At 40.8% G+C, this 12,811-nt stretch overlaps 1 protein-coding gene across 1 annotated transcript in view; it reads right to left on the minus strand.

Annotated features, from left to right (window-relative positions):
• LOC148123467 (leukocyte immunoglobulin-like receptor subfamily A member 5) overlaps positions 1-12,506 on the minus strand; it is a 28,786-nt gene extending 16,280 nt beyond the window's left edge. Inside the window, exons 1-3 of the mRNA XM_087909808.1 lie at positions 12,370-12,506; positions 12,173-12,208; positions 11,282-11,587 (exon numbers count right to left, since the gene is read on the minus strand). Of these exons, the coding sequence (XP_087765934.1) occupies positions 11,282-11,587; positions 12,173-12,208; positions 12,370-12,403 (376 nt within the window). The 5' untranslated portion in view covers positions 12,404-12,506. The remainder of the gene's footprint in view (positions 1-11,281; positions 11,588-12,172; positions 12,209-12,369) is intronic.
• Between the last annotated feature and the right edge of the window lie 305 nt (positions 12,507-12,811).

Raw genomic sequence — 12,811 nt, forward strand, 5'->3', positions numbered from 1 at the left:
CAAGGGATAGAAGAACGAATCTCAGATTGTGAAGAAACCATAGAGAAAATAAATGCTCTGATCAAGAAAGCAGCAAATCCAACAAATTCTCATCACAAAACATTCAAGAAATCTGGGACACAATAAAAAAACCAAATCTAAGAATAATAGGGATTGAAGAGGGAGAAGAACTGCAGATCAAAGGCCCAGAAAATATATTCAACAAAATTATAGAAGAAAACTTCCCCAACCTAAAGAAAGATATTCCTATGAAGGTTCAAGAAGCATACAGAACACCAAATAGACTAGATCAAAAAAAAAATCCCCTCGCCATATAATAATCAAAACACAAAACATACAGATTAAAGAAAGAATATTAAGAGCTGCAAAGGAAAAAGGTCAAGTAACTTATAAAGGTAAACCTATCCGAATTACACCGGACTTCTCTATGGAAACCATGAAAGCCAGAAGGTCCTGGATAGAGGTATTGCAGAAACTAAGAGACCATGGATGCAAGCCCTGACTACTCTACCCAGCCAAGCTATCATTCACTATCAATGGAGAAAACAAAATATTCCAGGATAAAAACAAATTTAAACAATTCATAGCCACAAACCCAGCCTTACAGAAAGTAATAGAAGGAAAATCGCAACCCAAGGAATCCAACATTGCCAACACTGCCTACAATAACTCAGACATCTAGTGACCCTTCACAAGCACATCTCAAAGAAGGGAAACACATAAACTCTACTACACACAAAAAAAATAATAATAACCGGAGTCAACAACCACTGGTCATTAATATCACTTAATATTAATGGACTCAATTCACCTATAAAAAGGCACAGACTAAGAGATTGGATACGAAAACAGGATCCAACATTCTGCTGTTTACAAGAAACACACCTCAACCACAAAGACAGACATCTACTCAGAGTAAAGGGTTGGGAAAAGGTTTTCCAAGCAAATGGACCTAAGAAACAAGCATGTGTGGCCATTCTAATTTCCAACAAAGTTGACTTTAAACTGAAATCAATCAGAAGAGATGGAGATGGACATTTTATTCTCATAACAGGAACAATTCATCAGCAGAAAGTCTCAATCCTGAATATCTATGCCCCTAATATAAAAGCACCCACTTATGTAAAAGAAAAACTTCTAGAACCCAAGGCAGTCATCAAACCACACACACTAATAGTAGGAGACTTCAACACACCTCTCTCACCAATGGACAGATCAATAAGACAGAAACCCAACAGAGAAATAAGAGAATTAATAGAGATAATGAATCAAATGGACCTAACAGATATCTATAGAACATTCCACCCAAGAGGAAAGAATATACCTTCTTCTCTGCAGCTCATGTAACCTTCTTGAAAATTGACCACATACTCGGTAACAAAGCAAACTTCCACAGATACAAAAAAATATTACTAACCACCTGTGTCTTGTCGGATCACAATGGAATAAAGTTAGAATTCAATAACAATTCTAACCCCAGAAAGCCTAGAAACTCATGGAAACTTAACAGTCAACTACTGAATCACCCCTGGGTCAAGGAAGAAATAAAGAAAGAAATTAAAGTCTTCCTTGAATTTAACAAAAATAAAGACACAACATACTCAAACCTATTTAATAAAAAAAGAAAGAAAACGCTTTACTGAGTCAGGTAAGACAGACCCAAAAAGAGGAATATGGTATGTATTCACTCATAAGTGGATTCTAGCCATAATTAAAGGTCTTTGAGCCTATTATTCGTGATCCTAGAGAAGCTAAATAAGAAGGTGAACTTGAAGAAAATTCAGGTAGTTTTCCTCCTTGAGATTGGAAATAGACAAGAGTCTCAGGTATCCTCAGGAGCATGGGGGAACGGGAGGGTTGTTGGAAGGGGAGAGGGTTAGAGAGAAGGGAGCAGGGGAGGAATGGGAAATGCTCGGGGGACTGTGAGGGGGGGAGGGAGGAAGGATAGATATGGGATCAGGGAAGAATATATCTCAACTTAGGGAGTCAGTTTAGGGTTTACTAGAGACTTGATTATAAATGGGATCCCACGTCCAAGGAGAGATCCCCAGATCGTTCTCTGGACAGAGGAGAGGGTGCCTGAACTGGCCTTGGCTCATAACCATACTGATGAATATTTTGCTTATCACCATAGATCCTTCATCTGGCGATGGATCGAGATAGAGACAGAGACCCACATTGGAAGACTGGACTTAACTCCCTAGGTCCAAACAAGAAGCAGAAGGAAAGAGAACGTGAGCAAAGAAGGCAAGATCAGAGGGAACTTTCATCTGACGATGGATGGCGATACAGACAGAGACCCACATTGAAGCAACGAACTGAGTCCCCCAAAGTCCAAATGAGGAGCAGAAGGAGGAAGAACATGAAAAAGGAAATCAGGACCACGAGGGGTGCGATCACCCACTGATACAAGGGGACTGATCTAATGAGAGTTCACCAAGGCCAGTTGACTGGGACTGAACGAGCACGTGATCCAACCAGCTTCTCTGAATGAGGCCGAATTCTCTGAATGTGGCTGACCCAGAGTCTTTCTGAAAAGCCATTAACAATGTCACTGGGACTTGTTTCCTCTGCATTTACTGGATTTTTGGGATCCAGTCTGTTTGGATACTCACCTTCCTGGACCTGGAGGGAGCGGGGAGGAACTTGAAATATTCACAGGGCAGGAAACCCTGACTGCTCTTAGGGATGGAGAGGGAAGAGGAGAGGAAGTGGGGGGAGTGGGAGGTTGTTGGGAGGAGGGGCGGAAATGGAAACTTTTATATTTTAATAAACTATGAGAAAAAAAAGAATAATAAAAAAAAAACCTCCCGACCAAAAAAAGCCCAGGACCAGATGGTTTCAATGCAGAATTCTACCAGAACTTCCAAGAGTGCTAATACCTATACTCCTTAATGTATTTCACAATATAGAAACAGAAGAGACATTGCCAAATTCTTTTTATGAAGCTACAGTTACCCTGATACCAAAACCACACAAAGACACAACCAAGAAAGAGAATTACAGGCCAATCTCAATCATGAACATCGACGCAAAAATTCTCAACAAAATCCTGGCAAACCGAATCGAAGAACACATTAGAAAAATTATCCATTATGATCAAGTAGGCTTCCTCCCAGAGATGCAGGGCTGGTTCAACATATGCAAATCTATCAATGTAATCCATCATATAAATAAACTGAAAGAAAAAAAACATATGATCATATCATTAGATGCTGAAAAAGCATTTGACAAAATTATACATCCATTTATGATAAAGGTGTTGAAGAGATTGGGGACCATACCTAAATACAATAAAAGCTATTTACAGCAGTCCGACAGCTAACATCAAATTGAATGGGGAGAAACTCAAAGCCATTCCATTGAAATCAGGAACAAGAAAAGGCTGTCCACTCTCCCCATACCTCTTCAATATAGTGCTTGAAGTTCTAGCAATAGCAATAAGACAACATAAGGGGATCAAGGAGATTTGAATTGGAAAGGAAGAAGTTAAACTCTCGTTATTTGCAGATGATATGATAGTGTACATAAGCGACCCCAAAAACTCTACCAAAGAACTCCTACAGTTGATAAACACCTTTAGTAATGTGGCAGGGTGCAAGATCAGCTCCAAAAAATCAGTTGCCCTCCTATACACAAAGTATAAAGAAGCAGGGAGGGAAATCAGAGAAACTTCATCTTTCACGATAGCCACAAATAGCATAAAATATCTTGGGATAACTCTAACCAAGGAAGTGAAAGACCTATTTGACAAGAACTTTAAGTCTTTGAAGAAAGAAATTGAGGAGGATACCAGAAAATGGAAAGATCTCCCCTGCTCTTGGATTGGGAGGATCAACATAGTAAAAATGGCAATTCTACCAAAAGCAATCTATAGATTCAATGCAATCCCCATCAAAATCCCATCAAACTTCTTCACAGACATTGAGAGAACAATGATCAACTTTATATGAAAAAACAAAAAACCCAGGATAGCCAAAACAATCTTATATAATAAAGGAACTTCTGGAGGTATAACCATCCCTGACTTCAAACTCTATTACAGAGCTACAGTATTGAAACCAGCTTGGTATTGGCATAAGAACAGAGAAGTCGACCTATGGAATCGAATAGAAGACTCAGATATTAACTCATAAACCTATGAACACTTTATTTTCGACAAGGGAGCTAAAGGTATGCAATGGAAGAAGGAAAGCATCTTTAACAAATGATGCTGGCATAATTGGATGTCAACCTGTAGAAGAATGAAAGTAGATCCATATCTATCACCATGCACAAAAATCAAGTCCAAATGCATTAAAGACCTCAACATTAATCTGACCAATTTGAACCTGATAAAAGAGAAAGTGGGAAGTAGTCTACAAGACATAGGCACAGGAGACCACTTCCTAGGTAGAACCCCAGTATCACAGACAATAAAAGAATCAATGAATAAATGGGAACTACTGAAACTGAGAAGCTTCTGTAAAGCAAAGTAAGACAAAAAGGCTACCTTCTGAGTGGGAGAAGATCTTCACCAAACCCTCATCAGACAAAGGTCTGATCTCCAGAATATACAAAGAATTCAAGAAACTAGACACTAAAACTCTAATTAACCCAATTTAAAAATGGGGTACTGATCTGAACAGAGAATTCTCAACAGAAGAACTTCGAATGGCCAAAAGACACTTAAGGTCATGCTCAACATCCTTAGCGATAAGGGAAATGCAAATCTAAACAACTATGAGATACCATTTTACACCGGTCAGATTAGCTAAAGTCAAAAACACCAATGATAGCCTATGCTGGAGAGGATGTGGAGTGAGGGGCGCACTCATCCATTGTTGGTGGGAACGCAAACTTGTGCAGCCACTGTGGAAATCAGTGTGGCGGTTTCTCAGGAAACTGGGAGTCAACCTCCCTCAGGATCCAGCAATTCCACTCTTGGGAATATACCCAAGAGATGCCCTATCATATCATAAAAAAATTTGTTCAACTATGTTCATTGCAGCACTATTTTTATTAGCCAGAACGTGGAAACAACCTAGGTGCCCTTAATAGAAGAACGGATAAAGAAGGTGTGGAAATTTTGCATACAAATGGATGGAAATAGAAAACGCTTTACTAAGTGAGGTAACCCAGACCCAAAAAGAGGAATATGGTATGTACTCACTCATAAGTGCATTCTAGCCATAACTAAAGTTTTTTGAGCCTAGTATTCGTGATCCTAGAGAAGCTAAATAAGAAGGTGATCCTGAAGAAAATTATGTAGTTATCCTCCTGGATATTGGAAGTAGACAAGAGTGCCAGGCAACCTTGGGTGCACCGAGTGAGGCGGGTGACAGGAGGGGGAACAACGATGTAAGACGAGAGGGTTAGAGAGAAGGGAGTAGGGGAGGATTGGGGAAAGCTTGGGGGATTGGGATGGGGGGAGTGGAGAAGGGGGGAGGGAAGAAGGACGGATATGGGAGCAGGGCAGTATATATCTCAACAAAGGGAGCCATTTTAGGGTTTACAAGAGACTTGATTCTAGAGGGGTTCCTAGGTCCAATGAGAGATCCCCAGATTGTTCCCTGGACAGCAGATGAGAGGAGGCCTGAACTGTCCTTGGCCCATAACCAAACTGATGAATATTTTGCATATCACCTTAGAACCTTCATCTGGCGATGGATGGAGATAGAGAATGAGACCCACATTGGAACACTGGACTTAATGCTCTAGGTCCAAATGAGAAGCAGAAGGAGGGAGAATGTGATCAAGGAAGGCAGGATCAGAGGGAACCTTCATCCGATGATAGATGGAGATTGAGACAGAGACCCACATTGGAGCACTGGACTGAGCCCCCAAGGTCCAAATGAGGAGCAAAAGGAGGGAGAACATGAACAAGGAAAGCAGGACCGTGAGGAGTGAGTTCACCCACTGATACAAGGGGACTGATCTAATGAGAGTTCACCAAGGCCAGCTGGACTGGGACTAACGAGCACGTGATCAAACCGGATTCTCTGAATGTGGCCAGATTCTCTGAATGTGGCTGGCACGGGGACTTTCTGAGAAGCCATTGATAATGGCACTGGGACTTGTTTCCTCTGCGTGTACTGGATTTTAGGCATCCTAGTCTGTTTGGATGCTCAGACCTGGAGGGAGTGGGGAGGAAGTTGAACTTCCCACAGGGCAGGAAACCCTGACTACTCTTCGGGCTGGAGAATGAGGAGGAGAGGGAGTGTGGGGAGCGGGAGGATATTGGGAGGAGGGGTGGAAGTGGAAACTTTTATAAATTAATAAAAAAGAAAAAAATTCAAAAAAATAATAATAAATGGATAAACTAATATTATTTTCTTCAGTGAAACCAAAAATTACAGTAATGCTCTTTTCTTATTTTCAAATTTATTGGATATTTTCTTAAAAAAAAACTACATGATTGACAACCCCTTCTTTCATTCAGATGCATTGTGCTTATGGAAGTCTTCTTCCATATCCTCACAAAAGTGCAGAATGATTTCCAAAATCTGAGAGAAGGTATTTCCTTATCACTGCTCAAAGTTCATTTTTGCCAGATCCAGAACATTTTTAGAAATAATCAAACCTTTGTTAACTAGTCACTGAAATAGCAAGTTGGTCTAATAAAATTGTTAGTATGCTTATTTGAAGCCTCCCTATTGATGATCTTCCTCTACCCACATCCTGGCAAACACAGGAAGAATATACTGGATACAGACAAATCTTAAAATCTCTGTGTACCCATGATATCTCTGTGTAATATATCAAAAGTGCTGAAAATGATAGAGTTTGCAAAACTATTTATGAGCCAGAAAAAGTCTAAAAGTTTGGATTTTTAAGTATTTTAAATCAAAGTTGGCCAATGTGTTTTCATTTTATGTTTCTTGTAAATAAAAATCTGTAGATTGGCAGATAAATTAATCACAAAAAAGAAAAAAAAGATCATTATCCCTTCTATACACAAAAAACAAAGAAGCAGAGATGAAAATCACAGAAACATCACCTTTCACGATAGTCACAAATAGCATAAAGTATCTTGGGGTAACTCTAACCAAGGAAGTGAAAGATCTATTTGACAAGAACTTTAGGTCTTTGAAGAAAGAAAATGAAGAGGACACTAGAAAATGGAAGTTTATCCCATGCTTTTGGATGGGTAGGATCAAAATAGTAAAAATGGCAGTTCTGCCGAAGGCAATCTATAAATTCAACACAATCCCTATCAAAATCCCAACAAAATTCTTCACAGACCTTGAGAGAATAATAATCAACTTTATGTGGAAAAACAAAAATATCAGAATAGCCAAAACAATCCTATACAATAAAGGAACTTCTGGAGGCATTACCATCCCTGACTTCAAACTCTATTACAGAGCTACAGTAATGAAAACAGCTTGGTATTGGCACAAAAAGAGACATTGACCAATGGAATCGAATCGAAGACCCAGATATTATTCCACAAACCTATGAACACCTGATTTTTGACAAGGGAGCTGAAAGTATACAATGGAAGAAAGAAAGCATCTTTAACAAATGGTGCTGATATAACTGGATGTCAACCTGTAGAAGAGTGAAAATAGATCCATATCTATCACCATGCACAAAACTCAAGTCCAAATGGATTACAGACTTCAATATAAATCCAACCACATGAGGCCTGATAGAAGAGAAAGTGGGAAGTAGACTTCAACACATAAGCAAAGGAAACCACCTCCTATGTATAACCCCAGTAATACAGGCAACAAGAGCAACAGTTAAGAAATGGGATCTCCTGAAACTAAGAAGCTTCTGTAAAGAAAAGGACACTGTCATTAAGACAAAAAGACACCCTACTGAATGAGAGAAGTTCTTCAGCAACCCCACATCAGACAAAGGTCTGATCTCCAAAATATATTTTAAAAAAAACTCAAGAAACTGGACATGAAAATTCTAATTAACCCAATAAAAAAAATGGGGGTACCTAACTGAAAAGAGAATTCTCAGCAGATGAAGTTCAAATGGCCAAAAGACACTTAAGGTCATGTTCAACCTCCTTAGCAATCAGGGAAATGCAAATCAAAACAACTTTGAGATACCATCTTATACCTGTCAGAATGGCTAAAATCAAAAACACCAATGATAGCCTGTGCTTGAGAGGTTGTGGAGTAACGGGAACACTCATCCATTGCTGGTGGGAATGCAAACTTGTGCAACCACTTTGGAAATCAGTGTGGCGGTTTCTCAGGAAACTGGGAGTCATCCTACCTCAGGACCCAGCAATTCCACTATTGGGAATATACCCAAGAGATGCCCTATCATACTACAAAAGCATTTGTTCAGCTATGTTCATAGCAGCATTATTTGTAATTGTCAGATCCTGGAAACAACCTAGATGCCCATCAATGGAAGAATGGATAAAGAAAGTGTGAAATATATACACATTAGAATTCTACTCGGCAGTAAAAAATAATCACATTTTGTATTTTGCATGCAAATGGATGGAAATAGAAAACACTATTCTCAGCGAGATAACCCAGACCCAAAAAGATGAATATGGTATGTACTCACTCACTTGTGGATTCTAATCATAAACAAAAGTCATTAAGCCTATAGTTCACAAGCCTAGAGAAGCCAAATAACAAGGTGAACCCAAAGAAAAACGTATGAAATTGGAAGCAAACAAGATTTCCGGGTAAAAGTTGGGAACATGGGGTTTGGGGTAGGGGTGGAGGTGGGACTGGAGGATGGTGAGAGTGGGAGAGAGAATGGAGAAGGGAAAAACTAAAGAGAGCTTGGGGGAGTGGGAGGGTGAAGATGGAGGAAGGGCATATATAGGAGCAGTGAAGAAGATAACTACAGTAAGGGAGCCATTTTATGGTTGACAAGAGACTTGGCTCTAGACAGGATCCCAGGTGTCCATGGGGATTTCCCCAGCTAGATCCGTGGGCAGCAGAGTAGAGGGTTCCTGAACTGGCCTTGCCCCACTATCACACTGATGATTATCTTGAATATCACTATAGGATGGTGATAGAGAAGGGACTGAGCCCCCAAGGACTAGTTGAAGAGCAGGAGGAGGGAGAAGAGAAGCAAGGAAGTCTGGACCACAAGGGGTTGGTCCACCCACTGAGACAGTGTGCCAGTTCTAATAGGAGCTCACCAAATCCTGCTGGACCGGGACTGAATGAGCATGAGATCAAACTGAACTCTCTGAATGTGGCTGAAAATGGGGGCTGACTGAGAAGCCATTGATAAAAGCACTGGGAGTTGTTTCTCCTGCATGTACTGGCATTTTAGGGCCCTAGTCTATTTGGATGCAAAGCTTCCTATGCCTGGATGGAGGAGGGGTGGGAGCTTGGACTTCCCACAGGGCAGGTTTTCCTGCCCTCTCTTAAGGAGGGAGGAGGAGGGAAGAGGGTGAGTGGGGGAGTGGGAGGGAATGGGAGGAGGGGAGGAAGTGTAAATTTTTGAATGGAAAAATTAAAAAAAAGAAAAAGGATCAAAATTTCTGGACTATAATACTGGTCAGAGAATAGTAGCCAGCTCATATCTCTGATGCTGGAAGGAGACATGACAATCTGAACTATCTGGAGGGTCAGTAATTGATAACAATCTAAATCTAGGTTCAGTGTGGCTTGTTAAAAAAAATTTGAGGTCATAATATAGCTATATCCTTTCTTCCTTCCCTTTCTTCCTTTCAAATTCTCTATGTACACCTCTTTACTCTCTTTCAAATCATGGCCTATTTTCCTTTAGCTGTTCACACGCAAACACACCCACAAACACAAGCACAAATACACACACACACACACACACACACACACACACACATATATATATATATATATATATATATATAAACCATTATGTCTATATAATGTTCCTTTATATGTTCAGGGCTTCTTGGTTTGTTCATCTATAAAAAGACTTTCCAATGGGCCTCTCAGTTTCCTGGATAGGAAAAAGCTATCAAGGAGGGGCTTACAGTTGTGGAGGTATTAAAAAAAAAATTATAGAGGTTGGGGATTTAGCTCAGTGGTAGAGCTCTTGCCTAGCAAGCGCAAGGCCATGGGTTCGGTCCTAAGCTTCAGAAAAAAAAAAGACAAAAAAATTATATATTGTTTTTTCCTGTTTTGGAAAATTTTCAAAGTTATCAAAAAAAGTTCACATTTATAAATTTCTAAAAAAGAGAAACAATATGCAAGTATAACAAAGAAAATAGAGTAGAAACACCCAAGGATGCATTGAAGTGAAGTATGGTAGATATCCCCTGTTACTGACTCCCTAGGCCCTCTCATTTTCCTTCTAGTCTAAGAGTTCTCTGGGATAGACAATAAGTGAGCCTTTAAGTTCAGAAATGTTAGGTCAGAGACTGTAAGCACCATGAGTTACTAGTGTGTGATGTGATATATAAGGAATATCCTTAAGACTCATAACATATGCAGGTTTAGAGTTTACAGCACTCACAGAGAATTCTGTCTAGTCAAACTGAGCTATGACTGGGTCTTAGACATGTGGGTATTTGAACATAAGGAGAGAATTATTCAGGTTCTGCGATGAGCAGAGCAGTGTTATTTGATTTTCTGAGGTCAAGTTTGTGACAGAGAGCTCTCCTGGAAAGAAAAAGGGTGCAGGATGGAGGAGGGTTTGCCCTTATTCTGACCTGAGATCTCATGATGACTGAAATATGAAGATTTTGTCTTCTTATTTTCTCTGAACTTTTTCTTTTATTCCATTCCCTATCTCCATCTCTCTTGCTTCCTGAAAGTCACATCCATTATCAGAGCTGTCCCCTCTTCGGCTCTCCCCACAGAGTAAGTGCAGGATTTGGTTCCCTTGTTGGACGTGGTGAGCTCTTAGTCTGCAGGCAAGAAGTCCAGTGGGTAACTCAGCAGACAAGTTGGGGAAATGGACGTGTGAGCCTGAGTTTCTGTAATAGCCCCTATGGGGAAGATAAAAGATTCTGAGGGAATCAACCTCAGAGAACTCAACACAGCGCTGGAGGACAAGGCACTGGGGGAATCCACATCTCACCTCAAGGGATAGAATGGTTCCATCATTGATAATGCCCAAGGAATACAAGAGGGTAAGATTCCCACAGGAGAGAGTGATTTCTAGCCAGATCTTGAGAAATGTGACATTGGGGTTGAAGTGGTTCTGCCAAATAATCTGACAACTCTCATCTTTTCCTTGAAGTTCTACTGAACTAAACACTCTGGTAATCTTACTTGGGAGCCAGAAACACCACTTAGCAAGCCATTCCCTTGACAGCAAAACTCCTGGCATATAGTTTAGGGTCTCAATAAATGACTCATTGATGGAGTTGACTTACCTGATATGTGTACTTCCAGGGGGTCACTGGGCATAGACCACTTCTGTGGATCTCTTTTGTAGTAGCCATAACATCTGAATGTCCCACTATTCCTGGAGGTCATAGGACCCAAAGGAAACAAGGCTTGTAAATGCCCAGTGAAGACATACTGTGAGTCCAGGGTTCTGGAGAAGTTGGGCTCTCCTTCTTTGATCAAAATAAACCCATCATATCTCTGCCATGAGATACATTGAAGGGTCACATTCCTTCCTGCATTCACTACATGGCTGTCAAGGGCTGACAATCTGGGTTTGCTGTAAGGATCTCCTAGAAGAGAGGAAGACAATATGTTAATAGACTTACAGTTTCACAGTAAGATATGAGATGTGAGGGGAACAATCCTTTCCTATGGGTAGAGCCTGTGGCTGGAGTTGCTAAATATAACTTTCTCAGACACTACCAGCCGCAGGAAGGTCACTGTGCTTTGATAAATCTTCAGGGTTTTCACAATAACAGCATATAGCCCTCAATGATACTATTCAATAGAGGATCAAAGTCTTGTTCTTAACCTCCAGTGGAATCTGTTTATGCAGGAGATTGGGGCATCTATTTTTATATACATGGTACTTGTGAGCCCTTGATGTCTCCTCACATTAGATAGTCACCTTCATATCTCTGAGGACAACAAAGCTTGACTGAACCCTGAGGATAGCTTGGGAATGGATCCTTGCAAGGAAACCAGAGGTTCAGTCCTAGATAACCCCCCTGCAGATCTCATTGTTCAATCTCAGCATCCTCCTGGTTTCTGTAGGACTAGTTCATCTTTGCTATTCTCCATTTCATTGCTCAGCTTTTAGTTAGCCCCTGCTTCCAAGTGAGATGCAAAGATCTGAGACAGCAGAGAACACTCACCTGCCAACACTGGAGACCTGAATCCCAGAGTCAGTCCTGAAAGAGAGTTCCCTGTGAGTTTAGCCCTCACTGAGAAGACCCTCCCATCCCAAGAGCCCCCTGAGTTTTCTGGGATTTCCAGAAGTCCAGCCAGTGCTGGGCTATGTGCCCAAGCAATTCCCAAACAATACAATCTCCTTCCCCTCTTCATATCTCACCCAGACAAAGCATGGCTGTGGCAGTAAAAATCATGGTATCTCTTCTCAGTAGCGCCAACTGTGTTTATGAACAGACAACACAGCAAGGTGTTTGGGTTTTGGGGGCTAAGCATTTCTCATAAGTTTGTTGAAAAGTCACATCCACACAGAAGAGGGAAATGAGAGCAACTAGCATTCATCTCGCTGGTAATTTGACTTGGACGAACTCCAGATTCTGCAGTCACTTCCCACAGAAATTACACCTCCCCCAGTACTACTCAACATATGCATGGTGTGTCTTCAATGCAGTGAGCGTCAAAACATAGCAACCAACACAACTGGTGCCTCCCTTGCTTTATTGGCCCCTTTCAGTGGTGGAGAACTGAGGTCAGGTCCCTGCCCTGCACAGCTGCATCATGTGCTATCCTTCAGGATTTCACCCATTTGTGTGCACATCACTGTG

This window comes from Myodes glareolus, chromosome 1 (genome assembly GCF_982192425.1).
Source record: "Myodes glareolus chromosome 1, mMyoGla1.1, whole genome shotgun sequence".
In the NCBI taxonomy this organism is placed as follows: Eukaryota; Metazoa; Chordata; class Mammalia; order Rodentia; family Cricetidae; genus Myodes; species Myodes glareolus.